The sequence below is a fragment of the Pleurodeles waltl genome, chromosome 1_1, assembly GCF_031143425.1.
Source record: "Pleurodeles waltl isolate 20211129_DDA chromosome 1_1, aPleWal1.hap1.20221129, whole genome shotgun sequence".
In the NCBI taxonomy this organism is placed as follows: Eukaryota; Metazoa; Chordata; class Amphibia; order Caudata; family Salamandridae; genus Pleurodeles; species Pleurodeles waltl.
In genome coordinates, this window is record NC_090436.1 from 221,543,506 (window position 1) to 221,560,568 (window position 17,063).

The 17,063-nt window shown below is 43.9% G+C and overlaps 1 protein-coding gene across 2 annotated transcripts in view; it reads right to left on the reverse strand.

Moving 5' to 3' along the window:
- NUP155 (nucleoporin 155) overlaps positions 1–17,063 on the reverse strand; it is a 546,729-nt gene that overhangs the window by 317,534 nt on the left and 212,132 nt on the right. For both annotated transcript variants that reach the window (XM_069221247.1, XM_069221245.1), the window contains 2 exons: positions 5,414–5,517; positions 4,748–4,881 (listed from right to left, as the gene is read on the reverse strand). In XM_069221247.1, coding sequence (XP_069077348.1) covers positions 4,748–4,881; positions 5,414–5,517 — 238 coding nt within the window. The remainder of the gene's footprint in view (positions 1–4,747; positions 4,882–5,413; positions 5,518–17,063) is intronic.

Here is a 17,063-nt window from a genome sequence, read left to right on the forward strand (position 1 = left end):
ATGCAAGGTTTCCACGCTGGTTCAGTCAGGGCAAGGGCTCTTCCAACATTATTAAGGAGCTCCTCCGCCTGAGCTTCAGTGCCACACAGCCACACTGGTTGCTAGAGTGGCTCCACTAATATCGGGCTCCAGGAGCACATCTTGCGAGATCGAGAATAAGCCTTCCTGGACCTTTGTAACCAAGTTTGTCATGAGTTCTAATTTTGCGCTTATACTTAAAAGGTGTGGGGCCATTAAGTTAATAAGGTCGATCTAGACTTCCAGTTTGTCAGATTGGAGGCAACATTGCCATGAGCGAGCTCCACCAATCTGGAGTTTTATCGGCTTCAGAGGCCTGGTATGTTTTGCTATATTTATCACCTGATTGGATATTACCATTGGCTTCTGATAGCTTTAATTTTTCCTGGGTGACAGAATCCATAACATCTGTTTTTTGGACCGCCGTCTATGATGAACCGTTCACTGGATTATTGCCTGCCGGATTTACATTATCATTTGATTTATTTACTACCTTTTGATTGTGTTCATGGTTGAGGTCCATGTGTTGCTTTACTTGCTTTTATTGGATTTCCTTATGTGCCGTTTATGCTGTTGTATGGCCAAGAGAATTAACTGAAACTATTGTCCTAGTTTCCAAGGCCTGGACCAAGTCCATATTGTCTGTGATCGGACGTGACCAAGAAGTATTCAGACCTTCTCTAACGGCCTTGGCGACAGGCTAATGCCCCAAAGTTTAAGGTGGTCAAAATCATACCCACCTACTGAAAGTGGTGTGGAATGCTGCTGGCTCGAGTCATGAACCTGTCTCCAGGTCAGACTGTTCAGCTGAACTGTGATCATGTGCCCGGATCACTGAAGCAAATCGATCTGGCAACAGACAGGTGACTGGAGAGTAGAAATTAAAGTCTTCCACTTTGTCAAACTGGCTCCCAGCCAGTTCACACGAACTGGATATGATGTTCCCAGTAAATGTTTAAATGAATGCAATGTGTCACTCCTTATGCAGCTTGTCTTCCCAAGGATTTCCAGATTTAGAAGAGGAAATAATCCAAGCCAGTTAATCTAAGAAATATCCAGTGTTGGAGAACTGCAGCAAAAGCGACAAAATAAAATTCATGTTTGCTTTATCCATAAATCTTCAGAAGAGCAAAAATTATGTTAAAACAAGCCAAGGACAAGGGATGAATTCCAAGCAAGGCATGCCAAAACAATCTACATTCTGAAAACAATGCTGTCAAACATATGCTAAATTTCAGTAGATAAGAAAATATATGACACATCCGAGTGAGCCAGCTAAACAATTCGAGCTCCCAAGACCCTCAGTAACAGCTACCCCAGTCCCTAGCCTAAAGGTTAATAGAGGGACTATGAGTAAGGCTAACAAAGAAAGTAAGTTACTTACCTGTAACTATAGTTCTCCAGTATTGCCATCTTTTATAGATTCACATGTTCACATGCTTGAATAATTCCCCGTTGTCCAAGTGGGAGTCCCACGGAAATTGTTGACTATGGCAATGTTTTTCCTTTGACGATGCAGTGATTGATAATGTCATCGGCGAGGTTTTCATTGGCGGTGTGGTCATCGTCAACGGTGTCGGCGGTGTCCTCGCCATCAATAACTTGATCAATGACATCTTGGTCGACTGTGCCATTGTCAAAAGATTCTAGTGGATAGTATTGTTATCACTGGTGATGCCGCAGATGTAAATGTCCCCCTCTTGCAATAGTATGGGTAGACCAACAACCAATGTATTGTTTACACAGTCCAGTGATCCATTCTCATTTGGATTGTTTATACCAAAATACTCAAACTGAGAAGGTTTCTGGTGCTGTTATGTATTATCTAATATATATGCAAATGACAGTACAACTTAATACAAAATAACTGCAGACGACACAGTGCTTAAGTGAGTGCATGGCTCAGTACCATTAAGGAGTACATTACGTTGTACATTATGTTGTGTATTAACCAAATTAAGTCCATATCACCACAAAAGATAGGATGTCTACATGAATAACAACTTTCTCTGTTAGACAGCACTTCATCTACTTATGAAACACTTCTACCTGTGCATTTCGGGTCAAACGTCTCCCATTAAAGCGTGATGTCCGGGAAATTTGGACTTGTGACAGATTCACCGCCATGAGGCTCCGCAAATGGATGGTTGACACTGTACATAGGCAAAATAATTCTGAGCGAGACAGGTCCAGCTTTTTCAATTGAGTAACTGTCAATCTATCACAACTCTGAATCTCCCAGACATCACATTTTAATGGCTGATAAAAAACGTAATGTACTCATTAATGGTACTGAACCAGATGACTTGGTCCCAAAGAGACAGTTTAACTTATAGGGGATCAAAATGTAAACAATTATCTCTCTTGGTTACTAGATCATTTGTGATCCACAATGTACAACACTGTTTGTACATGTTTGACAGAAAAACTATGTAACAAACCAGGGAGGTTTTATGGTGTCTTTTGTACATATGGTATGTATTTATTCACTCACTTAAGCACTGTGTCGTCAGAACACATTTTGGATTAAGTTGTACTGTTGTTTGCATACATATTGGATAATATGTAACAGCAACAGAAACCTTCTAAGTCTGAGTAAATCTGTATATGCAGGCTATTAGAGATCTGGCCACTGGATTGCGTAAGCAATACACTGGTTGTTGGTTTCCTTATGCTATTGCAAGGGCGCCCTATGTAATAGAAGGAGACGCATGATGGACTTTGTTTACTTAATTAATACGGACCCTGGTCCGCATGGGCAAATAGGGTTGTCTTTGTGACATAATGCAAAAATTTAGGTCGACGCTGTCGTCAACGAGGTCATTGACAGTGTCGTCAACAACGAGAATTCAATATGTGGTTTAGAAACTGTTTTGAGACGTTTTGCCATAGACGGATTTTTTTTTTAAGTGTATCTACTTTAGTGAAGGAGTAGTAAGCTTAGATTGAACCTTCTCGGATGAGACCTTTTTTCTTTTTAAATGAATTTGAATGTTCCTCTGACTTTATTGAACGTTCTGAAGACCCATCATGGGCCTTTTTCATTGCCTTTTCTGGTGACCCTGGTGGCACTCGCCCATGAGACCTATCCCTCTTACGGGATTTTTCAGTCTTTCAGAAATCATCATAGTTCTCCACAGATAGAGGGGTGTCCTTAGACTAATTTTTTTTAACCAAACCACCTTTCAATGTCTTTTGAGAAAAGGTGCGGCATATCTTATAGTCTTTTACCTTGTTTTCAGGGTGCAGAAAGTAGATGCACTTCTTGTGTGAATTTCCTGATTGCAGCCATTTCTTTCCACATGTTCCACATGACCTGAAGAGCCCTCTCTTTCCTGGTGCTAATTTAGCTGTTTAGTCAGAATCTGCAGATCTTAGTCTTTTTCTGAAGTGGATTCTTCTTTAAAATAGAGAAAAAACTGTAGAAAACTAGAAGAGCTCAGGGAGACGTCCAGCACAAAAATTGTTCTTTTCATAGGGGTATTCTGAATGTATCGATTCATTAAATTTTGGAAATGATGTGCTCCCTTTCATTGACTGATATTGTATGTCCTCCTGCTTCGAGCAAGCAAGTCTACACATCAATTTAAAGGTAGCAGACACTACATCTAACACCCATAAAAAGCACTGAAATATGTTGACAACTTTGGGCCAAATGAGTAATATATTAACAGTAAGAGGATCACAAATATAAATTGTCTGAACAATGAGTCTGAAAAGGGGTTTCATAAGGACAGTTCAGATCAAGAATAGGTGGCACAGTTTAACTAAACTTGGACAAGCAGACCAACACATCCAAGAGGGCAGCTGACAACCTACAATTGGGGGTATTCACACATGGTATTAGGGTAGCATAAAAGAATCACACTTGCCTAGTACAGGCACACTTCCCCACAAGAAGCAGCTCATGTGAACCAACCACCTGTGGGAGAATTAGTGATAAACTGTTATTAAGGGGGGGGGGGGGGGGGGGCACATATGGAAGACACCAAACAATAGGCGGTACACCCAACCAAAGGCTAGGGAAGATAAAATACACATATGGGAATGAGCACAGTAATACTCTTGGATGTTAAGGGTGTTAGCAGAGTGATCAAAAGACAAAGAATATAGTCATGCCTGAGAAGAGGCAATCAAATAATATGTTACAGGAGGATGGTGCGTGTAGGATGATGAGAAGGAGTTTGGAGTGAAGGAGGAGAATGATGAGGAGGGTGAAGAAGAAGGAATCGGGTGGTGAACATTTGATCTTGTACAGAGGAAGGGGAAGGTGAGTAGATTAGGAGGAAAATGTGAGAGTAGTGAAGCAGTGGTGTGGGTTTTTTCTATTACTGTGAGTGGGAATAGCCACTTCAAAAATACCGTTGACTTTGGATTAGTAATTTTAAGGAATCTGTGTCAAAATGTTTGCACATTCTAGCTGGCCTGCACCTGATGAAGTGAAAACCATGAAATAAACTGAAAGCATACTTATTATTACACCCACTATCACTACACTTGCTAGGATCACTAATGCACTAATAAGCAGCTCCGCCACACAATTCTTGATGAGGCTAACTATATGCAAATGTCATTTCCAATTGCACATTTTTGAACTTTTTAATTACAAATTAGAAAGTGTCTTGGTTGGTGCATAAAGACCTATACAAAATATCAACCACAGTCAATACAACACCCTTAATTTAATGGACAGTGATAAAGTATCACCTAGAGTTATTCAATGTCATACCTTCTGGAGTTCACCCACAATAACACTGAACTGGTGTTCACACAATAGTTTCCATAAAGCCAATGCCTGGCATGTTTTACGAACAAGCTGCTGGATCCACTGAAGGGAAATCTTTTCATTTAACTGAGCCTCTGCTACAATACAGAGAAATATAAAAATTAGTTTACAGAGAAATATAAAAGTTAGTTTACAGAGAAATATAAAAGTTAGTTTCCCATAGCCAAGCTGAACATTGAATTTATAAGCAAAGTATTTGCTGAGTTACTGAAGAGAGTTAGTTTAAACAGAAAACATGGCTGCAAACTATGTGCTTGTTATTAGTCGTCCTTAAAGCTGTTAAGTTGATTACAATGCCAAGGTAATTGCATTTCACACTATTCTTAACTTATGTTATACTTTCTGTTAGACTATAGCAAAGTGAAAGGGATGGAATCAGAGCAGTACTGCCAACTATACGGCAAAAACGTCCTTGAATTAGTGAAGTGGAAATGTGAAAAAAGTAGCTTGATTTCCCCTCTTCATTTAAGATGTAATGGAATTCAAGTTTCTAAATACAATCAAGGAAAATACTGAAAACAAGAATGAGAACTCTTTTAGACTGTCTGTAAATGTGTCTTATCCCCCCTGTATCTCAGATATTTTTAGACTTATATAACCTGTTCTTACTGTGATACTTCCTCTGGAGCTCTTGCTGTGCTTGTTGAGAACTTCCAACATCGGGGCGTATGAATCCCAGCAGTCTCTGTTGCATGTTGGCAGGCGTACTGAAGCTATCATTTACAAAAACATTAAGTAATTTAAATAAAGTTATGCAGATGATTCCATGAAGGACAGTCCCAACATCATCTCTAAGCAAGGTCCTAGACGTGACCACTGACTAGGTGTAGGCCGCTGCACTGAAAAGACACTCAGACTAAGCCCCCGCCTCCTTTGAGTGTCCTTAAATACACTAGCTGACCTGTTTATAGCATCTGGGTGTTTTTAGGCTTCAGGGAGAGAGGCGAGAAGTGGGAGGATTCATTATCCTCCCTCTTGTGGGCACTTCCCATGTGCCAGCACATCTCCCTGTAACAACACTGACGTAAGGATGAAACTCAAGAATAAGTAATGACATTAACTTCAAGGCCCTTCAAGCTGCTGCCTTTATCGAAGATAGAGCACCACTGTTAACAAGAATTTTACCTCACAGTATAAAGTGTAAGAGAAGTAGATTCAGATGCATGCTGCTTTCTACACTTCTCATAGTGCAGCACAGCGGCATCACTAGGTGGAGCTATTCAAAATAACCGGATTAAAAACAACAAACTGTCCAGTAATAATCTCGTACTCGGACGTCTATTAGCCTCTTTTCTCTCAGTCGTCATTTCCAAGGTCTGCCTCCTATTGCATCCCCAAATGACCCCTGTGTCATGTGTGTAAGGAAATGCCTCCTTGGCATGGTTACCCCCTGACCTTTTGCCCTTGCTGATGCCAAGTTGTGATTTGAAAGTGTGCTGAGGCCTGCTAACCAGGCTCCAGAACCAGTGTTCTTTCCCTAAACTGTACCTTTGTCTCCACAATTGGCACACCATGGCATACAGATAAGTCCCTTGTAACTGGTACCCCTGGCACCAAGGGTCCTGATGCCAGGGAAGGTCTCTAAAGGACTGCAGCATGTCTTATGCCACCCTAGGGACCCCTCACTCAGCACAGACACACTGCTTGCCAGCTTATGTGTGCTGGTGGGGAGAAAATGACTATGTCGACATGGTACTCCCCTCAGGGTGCCATGCCAACCTCACACTGCCTATGGCATAGATAAGTCACCCCTCTAGCAGGCCTTACAGCCCTAAGGCAGGGTGCTCTATACCACAGGTGAGGGCATAGGTGCATGAGCACTATGCCCCTACAGTGTCTAAGCAAAACCTTAGACATTTTAAGTGCAGGGTAGCCATAAGAGTATATGGTCTGGGAGTCTGTCATACACGACCTCCACAGCACCATAATGGCTACCCTGAAAACTGGGATGTTTGGTATCAAACTTCTCAGCACAATAAATGCACACTGATGCCAATGTACATTTTATTGTGAAATACACCCAGAGGGCATCTTAGAGATGCCCCCTGAAAACATACCCGACTTCCAGTGTAGGCTGACCAGTTTCTGCCAGCCTGCCACACACCAGACATGTTGCTGGCCACATAGGGAGAGTGCCTTTGTCACTCTGTGGCCAGGAACAAAGCCTGTACTGGGTGGAGGTGCTTCACACCTCCCCCTGCAGGAACTGTAACACCTGGTGGTGCGCCTCAAAGGCTCACCCCTTTCGTTACAGCGCCACAGGGCATCCCAGCTAGTGGAGATGCCCGCCCCTCCGGCCACTGCCCCCACTTTTGGTGGCAAGGCTGGAGGAGATAATGAGAAACACAAGGAGGAGTCACTGGCCAGTCAGGACAACCCCTAAGGTGTCCTGAGCTGAGGTGACTGACTTTTAGAAATCCTCCATCTTGCAGATGGAGGATTCCCCCAATAGGATTAGGGATGTGACCCCCCTCCACACCGGGAGGAGGCACAAAGAGGGTGTAGCCACCCTCAGGGCTAGTAGCCATTGGCTACTAACCTCCCAGACCTAAACACCCCCCTAAATTGAGTATTTAGAAGCAAGAAAGATAGATTCCTACAACTTGAAGACTAAGAAGGACTGCTGACCTGAAGCCCTGCAGAGAAGACGGAGACACCAACTGCTTTGGCCCCAGCCCAACCGGCCTGTCTCCCCACTTCAAGAAAAACTGCAACAGCGACGCATCCCCCAGGGTCCAGCGACCTCTGAAGCCTCAGAGGACTACCCTGCATCTAAAAGGACCAAGAACTCCTGAGGACAGCGGCCCTGTTCCAAAGAAACTGCAACTTTGCAACAAAGAAGCAACAAAGAAGCAACTTTTAAAGACCACACGTTTCCCGCCGGAAGCGTGAAACTTTCCACTCTGCACCCAATGCCACCGGCTCGACCTGCGGAAAACTAACACTAGAGGGAGGACACCCTGGCGACTGCGATCCCATGAGTAGCCAGAGTTGAACCCCCTGAGTCCCCACAGCGACACCTGCAGAGGGAATCCAGAGGCTCCCCTGACAGCGACTGCCTGCTTCAAGGAACCAGACGCCTGGTAAAGACACTGCACCGCAGCCCCCAGGACCTGAAGGAACCGAACTCCAGTGCAGGAGCGACCCCCAGGTGGCCCTCTTCCTAGCCTAGGTGGTGGCTACCCCGAGGAGCCCCACCCTTGCCTGCCTGCATCGCTGAAGAGACCCCTGGGTCTCCCATTGAAACCTATTGCGAACCAGATGCCTGTTTGCACTCTGCACCCGGCCGCCCCTGTGCCACTGAGGGTGTACTTTCTGTGCCTGCTTGTGTCCCCCCCTGTGCCCTACAAAACCTCCCTGGTCTGCCCTCTGAAGACGCGGATACTTACCTGCTGGCAGACTGGAACCGGGGCACCCCTATCTCCATTGAAGCCTATGTGTTTTGGGCACCACTTTGACCTCTGCACCTGACCGGCCCTGAGCTGCTGGTGTGGTAACTTTGGTGTTGCCCTGAACCCCCAACAGTGGGCTACATTGGACCCAACTTTGAACCCTGTAAGTGCTTTACTTACTTGTGAACATAACAAATACTTACCTCCCCCAGGAACTGTTGATTTTTGCACTGTGTCCATTTTTAAAATAGCTTATTGCCATTTTTGCCAAAACTGTACATGCTATTGTGATGATTCAAAGTTCCTAAGATACCGGAGTGAAATACCTTTCATTTAAAGTATTGTTTGCAAATCTTGAACCTGTGGTTCTTAAAATAAACTAAGAAAAGATATTATTCTATATAAAAACCTATTGGCCTGGAATTGTCTCGGAGTGTGTGTTCCTCATTTATTGCCTGTGTGTGTACAACAAATGCTTAACACTACCCTCTGATAAGCATACTGCTCGACCACACTACCACAAAATAGAGCATTAGAATTATCTCTTTTTGCCACTATCTTACCTCTAAGGGGAACCCTTGGACTCTGTGCACACTATTTCTTACTTTGAAATAGTATATACAGAGCCAAATTCCTACAATGTGCATACATTAAAAACTCAAAAAAGCATTTCAAGACTAATAAGATGCTTTGCCAGAGTACCCTCATTAATTACACTTCCCCGGATGCAGGCCTGGGAGAAATACAAATAACTTATAGAATACATGCAAAGTCACTGCTAAAACAAAAAAGAAAAAAAGCTTACCATCTTAACAGTTGTCTGTTCTTGCCATATTATTACATATCTTTGATAAATAAAAAAAATAGGCTCTCCGTAAACTTTTAGTACACACAAATATAAAATATGCACCTATTCCCAGAACGCTCAGGTGACACCTGTGTAATATTTCTCAGTTAATTCTCTTAGTTTCCTAACCCATCAAGTTTACTTAATATGATTACCTACATCAGGTTTACCACATATATCTGCAGGTCTCTACATGACGTGTAACAGCTAACACAATAGAATAAGACTACATCTTGAAAAATGCAAGCCAGTTTTTGTCATGGACACTCTAAAGCAAAGCAATACAGAATACACAGCAGGAATAAGCTCTGTTATTTTCAGGTGTAATATGGAATAAGCAGTGAATAGTCAATAATATTTGCTTTCCAGGTGTACACTATTTACCTTTCCTGCTAGTAGAATTTGATCACTTGCACTTCTTTTCATGTGCATGGTTCCCAGGTTTTGGTGATGTGGAAATCACAGCTGGTGGTAGTACCCGTCAATTTTTATCAGAAGGGGACAACTCTTATCCACTTAATAAAAACAAAGTCGCTTACAAAGCAGTGTTCTTAGAGGATCCTTGGTCAACCCCTGGTAAGCTTTTGCACAAGCAGTAGGCAATCCCCAAAGAAATATTTGGTAAGTGCAAGCAATACTACAAATTTTAAACTATTTAGCACAATACAATAAAATTCCCAACCCAATTTAGGGAAATAGAGAAAATCTGAATGATCAAAATTACACCTAGATATTTAATATTGAATAAAAGGAACCAGATACACGAATTTTTACAATTATAAGAGGTGCGATTTCAGATGGACTGTGAAGGAGCAGATGTCAGAAGATTGACTTGATCGATTTTGTTTACCTTTTGGCTTAGTATGTGAAATGCAATTCATATTTGTTCAGCGGGGCAAGTTCTGAGGCGGAGGCCAACAAGGGTTCTCTGAAGTGAGTGGAATGCATCGTTGTCGATCCCCCACAACTGATTTTGGTGCCAAATGCTCTGAGTGCAACAAAGCTGGATTTCGTAGTCATGGAGGTTGTTTTGCGGGTCAAGTGGTTTGCCACACAACTTTGGTCCAAGGTTTTACCCTCAGTCTTAGTCACTTTTTTAATGCTCAAAATTCTCCAGCGGGGCAAGGCTAGAAACTGTAGCCATGCCGGGCTCCACAAGGCTGGACACCTTTTATTGCGAGGTCTTACTTAAATCTGTTTTCAGCGTGGCAATGAGGTCTAAGTAGGGTGAAACTATTTTTCGTGCCCACCTTTAGTATGACCACACTGGGCAAGTCTCAGCACCTTTTCTGAGGTCCTCTAGAAGTAGAAAAATGACTAAGTTCAACTGCTATTCAAATTGTGGAAATGTTGCCTTGCCCCTAATCAGTCCTTTAGTTCTTCCTAGATCCTCAAGGCATGCTTTGAGGCATCAAGTCTCTCTCTCCGCCCAGGTCTCAGCAGCATCCAGCCCTCTGTGAGCCTCCTGGCAGTCCCGAATCCTTCTCTTGGTGCAGCATTTTCTCTTTGCCTTCCTGTAAAATTAAGCAGGAACCAGAGTTTCAAAATGGCAAAACCCTCCTGCCAGCTGGCAGGCCTTTCTTCAGGTTGGTAGACACTCCCTTATTTAAAGGAGGTCTCCTCCAATCTGAGAGTAAGATCTGGTTCTCTGCCCCACCAAGACGTGGAGCCTGGCTAGCTAGTACGGTCCTGTGGATGAGAAGGAGTCATCATCTCTGGTTTCATCAAATGAAATGAGTGATATGGCTGATCTTTGTTCTGTCAGCTGTCCAACACCCCTTCAAATGGGTAACTCCTGCTAAAGAGCCAATGGTTAACACCACTATGTTTTACCTGGGCTCAGAGGCTGAATTCTGAGCCAGGGTTGTTAACTGTCCCTTCAAAGAATGCGTACTGCAGCTCTGGAGGTGTGATGAGAGGCAGAAACAGTTTTAATTCAATTCTGCCTCATGCAGCTAAAGTACATTCTTATACATTTACTTTCTGATTAAAGTTCTCAGAAAATATAATTAAATCAGATTAAAAAAAATTAAGTGGAAACTCTGAATTAGTTTTCTAGCCTTTTACTGGTCAAAAATGTAAACACACCTAGGCGTGGTCATGGAAAAGTTTACCACAGCAAGCATAGTTTTTATGCCTTCAGTCAGCGGGAGGGCATATTTTCAAATATACATATATAATAATATCTATTAACTGCCCAGCCTCCTGGGCTTACAAGGCAAACGTTAAGGTTAAATAATTTTTATAAAAAAAATTGCTTTCCACATTACCTTGCCATGTGAGATTGAGGTGCTTTTAAATTGCAGTCCATCCATAGGAGAGTGGAGCTCTTGGCAGGGATATTTTTGCTTATATGAGGGTGGTGTGAATACACACTGAAGCCTATATATGACATTACATTTCTGAGTCACTGGTGAATTTGCTGTGCCATCTACCATGGCCCTACAGAAAATTTAAAAAGACCTTTTGGGTGACACACATTTTACCTATACGATTTCATGACTAGAGAGCACACACACCAAAGCACTAAATAACGGTGTCACAGTACTAACAGGAAGAAAAACCCGGTCCAAAAAAATGAAAAAAAATCTGGGGCGGTCAGTCACAAAAAGTGACTATACAGGTCACAACTAGCAAAGAACTAAGGTAGACTAAACAATACATTGATGGACCTCCCTGCTCAGGCGGTAGAACACGCACAATGTACAGCTTGTGAGGAGGCACTTGACTGTTGCAAGCACCTCTGAACCTACCACTATACCTCTGTCAAGTTCTGCCCGAGCCACTAACAGTCTTTAGGGAACCCTTCTCTTCATTTGCAGACCTCAACCCTGAGAAAATGAACTCTATCCTTCTCCGAAGTACACCCCAGTATAGAAACAGTACCGTGGCAAACCAGGCTATGATACCTAATCTGCCTCTTGTGTCAAATCTCTATCCCTAACCCAGGATCAGCTCTGTCCGCAAGGCAACAAACAAGCACAAACTACTGACACCTGTCAGATTACTAAAACCAAGCCACTGGTTATTCACTCACGGGTGAGGATCAAATACAGTGCCTTGGGTAGGCATCACACCTGGCATGTGGACTGACAAGGTGTCACTTACAGGTTACTTGGGCTTCTCTAGACACAGTCCAGGCCCTTTCAGCACACTCAGGCCTTGGGAAACCACTTCTCAGTGCCAAGCCTTCCAGATCAGAACCAGACACAGGGTGAAAGACACCCTTTTTGCCTGTCACCAATAGGCCCACAGAAGGCTCCTTGAAAGTTTCCTGGGAGGGCAATCAGCAGTCTCCTTAAATTCCTTCCCTTGAGCAAACTCTCTTGGCCCAAAGCCATGGATCGTCTCTTTTGCCTCAGTCCATTTAGGTCTTTCACAGTGGGGTTTATAAGCCCAGAATGTAGATACCTTCCTTCCACTCAGATCTCTCCTATCTCTGGGGAGACACTGAGATTGGCCTTTCTATTCAGGGTCTGTACACTTACCATGAACACTTTCCTGGCACTGCAAGGCTTTCAAAAGTAGTCTTACCGGCTCCAGTCTTTGGGTCCTCCTTGTCAGAGCAAGTATGTCCTACCCCAACGGTCCCCCTATGCGGGAGGGACCCACACCCTACCCCTTGCTTTCACCTTTGGTCCCTGTACCCTAACCTTTGGACCAGTACTCTGTAGTGAGGCACCCTTGTCCACGTTCCACCTATGGAACGCAAGCGGGAGCATACATTTACCTTCCTCTGGGAAACTATCCCCTGCACTCTAAGGAAATCACAGTCACAGGGTGGCCACTCCCCCTGCACCCTTTAAGAACAATCCTTACCCTACAAATGACTCCTTTTCTCCCTCTTTTCCAAGGAGACCAACCTTTCCACCACCAGGGTCTGGATGGCACAGTTACTTCATAGAGCAGTGACAGGTACTCAGTTCACTGTGACCCTGTGGAAGTAGGTTCTAAAACGTATCAGCTTACCTTCAAACCACCTCCCAGCTAAAAGACACAAGGATATGCTCTACCCTGTTCTCCTGGGAATCACATCCTAATAGTGTATGCAATCCTAGAAAACTAATTTCTCTTTTTGTGACTTGCCTGGAGACAGTTTAAAGCACCTGCCACTCTTGAAGGACTTCTTCCTTCTGTGTTCTGACCTTCCTGCTTCCCTGAAGTGGGCTTGGTTTGTTTGCATTTGTCAGAAACTTGAGCCCTAAGTGGTTCTTATTCTGTCTCTCAATTGGGGGTTCCAAACTACCCTTCTTGCGGGCACCAGGTATCAAACTGGTAACCCTGTAACTGTGTCAGAGGTCTCTTTTTCATGCTCTCTGGGATCAGTGAGCTCAGAATCAATAAGTTGCTTGTGCAACCATGTAAAACATTGAAACAACAACATACATCAACTAAATCTTAACAAGACTTGCTGCTGCTGTCGCTGTATCTTTTGTTACAATGTTAATTTCTTTGATTGTTATGTATTCATTAGTTCTGTTCAGGTATATGAAACAAAACATTTACTAAATGTTGTCCGTCAGACATGATCCGGGACAATACTGTAATGTACTGGACCTGCATTGGAAGTTGCGATGGGTATCCAGCCATCTCATGTGAAATATTTATTTTTCTAAACTGTACACTTTGTTCGCAGGCACTTTCAAATCGTGTTTTCTTTTATGTGATGCCGACATGTGTACTGTATTGTCCTACTGTACACTACACAACTGCTAAATAATCACAAGTTTAAAAAACATCTTCACAAGACTGCTCTGACTGCTTTTGAGTGTCCCTTAGCTTCAAGCAATAGTTTTAGGGTGTGAGAACAAACTTAAGAATGAGGACAGACTTCATGGGTTGGTACAGAGTCTGCTTTCACTCCTTTAGAATTATTCAACTGTGTCCTTCTCCACAATCGGGGTATGCTTACACAAGATCCCCCACAGCACCTCTCTTACTCGGTGCATTCACAAGGCACCTTCATCAGTAGAAAACCCTCTTATTATATCATCCCCAGCAACTTAGCTAGGCACGCAATCTTTACGAATATTTACTTAGTAATGATCCCTTCAGTACCTCAGTATCAATGCCACCATACTCAATGGACTCAGATGCCCTCCTTGACCAGAAGTCCATCTTGGGCTGCATCCTCTCGTGGGTCATCAAACACACACAAGGTGATGGGAGGAATGCTTGCAACAAGTCTAACCAGTGGGCATCGCCTGAGAAATGGGACTCAAAAGTATACCTCGCTGATGAAGAAGTAGGTCAAAACCGGTCTGGGGTTGCTTGTGGTCCCTTCTGGAGGGGGTCTTGCCTGGTAGTTTGGGATGAACTGTTCCCATGCGGAACAGGTTTGGTAATGATTTACATAAGGTAGGCCTTTGTCTAGAGTGGCATGGAGGACAAAAAAAGCAATGGACTAGAATGCAGCCCCAAGTGACTACCAGTGATTGAGATTAATTCAAGTATTCCATCCATCACCTTGCTGATATTGCAGTTTAATCCCAGAAATGGGTCCCATGCTCACTTCCAGAACGCAAGTTGATGGGAGGAATGCTTGGAATTTGTCTAACCACTAGCAAATCGCTCAGGGTAGCATTCCAACCCATTGTTCTTTTGCCCAATAGGACACCTGAGCTTAGACCCAGCTATTTGCAAACCAGTCTAGGTCCTGCTCCAAAAGGAAAAGTCCAGCCCAAACTGCCAGGTCATATTCGCTCTAAACCAGAATATAAGCACTCCAAAGCCGGTTTCACTGTTATTAGAGCTCATCAGTCGGGTGCAGCTTAGTTCCAGCTAAGTGAGTTGGAACTGATCTCAGGATGCTTGTGGGTATAGAAGTTTGGGATGTAATGTTTAGACAAGGAGCAGGGTCGATACTACTTTGTATAAGATGGGCCTTTGTCTAGAGTGGCACGGTGGGCAAAAACTATGGCCTGGAATGTGGCCCCAAATGATTGCCAGTGGTCAACATTAATTCAAGCAATACATCTAGCACCTTGTTGTTCTTGAAGTTTACATCCTCTCCTGGGCCAGCATGGACATCTGGTCCTGAATGGTAAACCTTTTCTTCTCAAAAACCCCTAGAACTCTGTTCATATCAACAAATATCACTTTATAAATATAGACAATAAGGTGTTAGCTAAAATCTTTGCTATGAGGTTAGGTCGAGTAGCAAGTAATCTCATGCACAAAGATTAATGTGGCTTCCTGCCTGGGCATAACACGTATCGGTGCCTCAGACGCCTGCATCTGGCTATGGCCACTGGCGCACGTTCCCGTTGTAGAGGAAAAAGAGGCCTGTGCTATTTTAAAGGAAGAAGATGGTTGCACCATAAGGTTGTCTGGGGAAGAAGCTGGGATTTCCTGGGGCTCTCTTATATTGTCAGACAATCTGTCTTCAGACGGCTGTAAAGGTAACTGTTTTTTTCCCATATGGCCCACAGAGCCTCCATTAGTGCCTCATTAAACAGAAGGAAGGGTTCAGCTGTATCGGAGTGCAGAACCTCAATTATATTGGATCTGACCTCTGGGGAAGGGAGCTGTAGTTTTAACATGTTTGCAGCCCTCTTGGTTGGTGTGTGATAGGAGAACACATCTGGGGGAGGAAGGCAAGTTGGTGACATGAGTTCCCCCTGGCATCCTTCAAACCCACAAAGTCTGGATCCAATGAGCCATACTCTTCATCTTCTGTCTTGAGGGTTTGTTTCCCCAAAATAATCCTCTTCTTCTTCTTCTTCTTCCAAGAGTATCTGAGCCTCTCTTCTGGAATAGTGGGGCATCAGTGGTAGACTCTCTGGTGTGTATGGCACCGGAAGAGGAAGAGATAGCAGTTATAGCAGAATAAGTTCCTGGAATGGGGAGCAGAGTGTGTGGGCGGTGGCATCCGCAGCACCAGTGAGATGCTTGTGCCTGGTTCAGAGGGTAAAGCAGGCTTGGTGACCGGAGGGGGTAGCGTCGTTCTCCGTGTCAATCCCATTGACACAGGTGGAGTCGGGGTTGGATTACGTATGACGAACAAGTTACTTACCCTCTTCTATCCCTTACCCTTATCAAGTGGAGACATATTCTAGTTAAAGAGTCCTTCCATTTGAATTCTACCAAGGCATTAGACTGGATCTGGAAGATTTTCGTTAACAGTACCCCTGCATGCCATTAGCTGGTGTTGATTGGCTCTGCAATTCTCATCGGTGTCATCCGCGCTGGACACGATGTTGCGGGTCCTATATAGGAGCCACTCTGGCATGCTGATATCAGTTTCTTTTAACGACTTTCCACACCAGAAGCGCAGAGCCATAAAGACTACTGGTGCGTCATAACTAAGGCCTGAAAGGGGAGTCCCTGCCCCTAGAAATCAGTTCGCAGAACAGGGAGTATGGGTGGGTTAATAATGAATCTGCAACTAGAATACATTTCTACCAGATAAGAAGTTACCGAAGGTAAGTAACTTGTTTATCTCAAAGGGACTTCTAGTTGCAGATTCCTTACCTTTGAACAAATACCCAAGCAATACTATCCCTGGAGGTGGGTCTGCGAACCAAGATCATACTAGAAAGCCCTGAAGGACCGAACAGGCAAAGTGCTAATCCCTCTGGGCCTGACTGTCAAGGCAGCAGTGTTTGGTAAACGTGTGCAAGGATGCTAACGTGGCCACCTGGTAGATATCAAGAACAGGAACTCTGTGCTAACAGTGGTCGCTACTTTGGATCTGGTAGAATGAGCACACAAACCTTCAGGGGATTGCTTCTTGGCCATTGCGTACAGTGTATGAGCCATCTGGATATAGTCCGCTTTTGCACTACCCGACCTTTCTTCGCACCCACATAACCAATAGAGTTGATCGTCCATCTGGAACTCTTTTGTACGATCAACGCTCTTTTTGGGTCCAGGCGGTGGAAGTGGGGTGCGTAAAGAGTAGGCAAGGTGAAGGACCAGCCTACATGAAACGGCGTGACCACTTCTGGTAAAAATGAAGCCCTAATGCGAAGCACCACTTTGTCAGCATGGATCAAAAGGTAGGGTGCTTAGTTTTAAT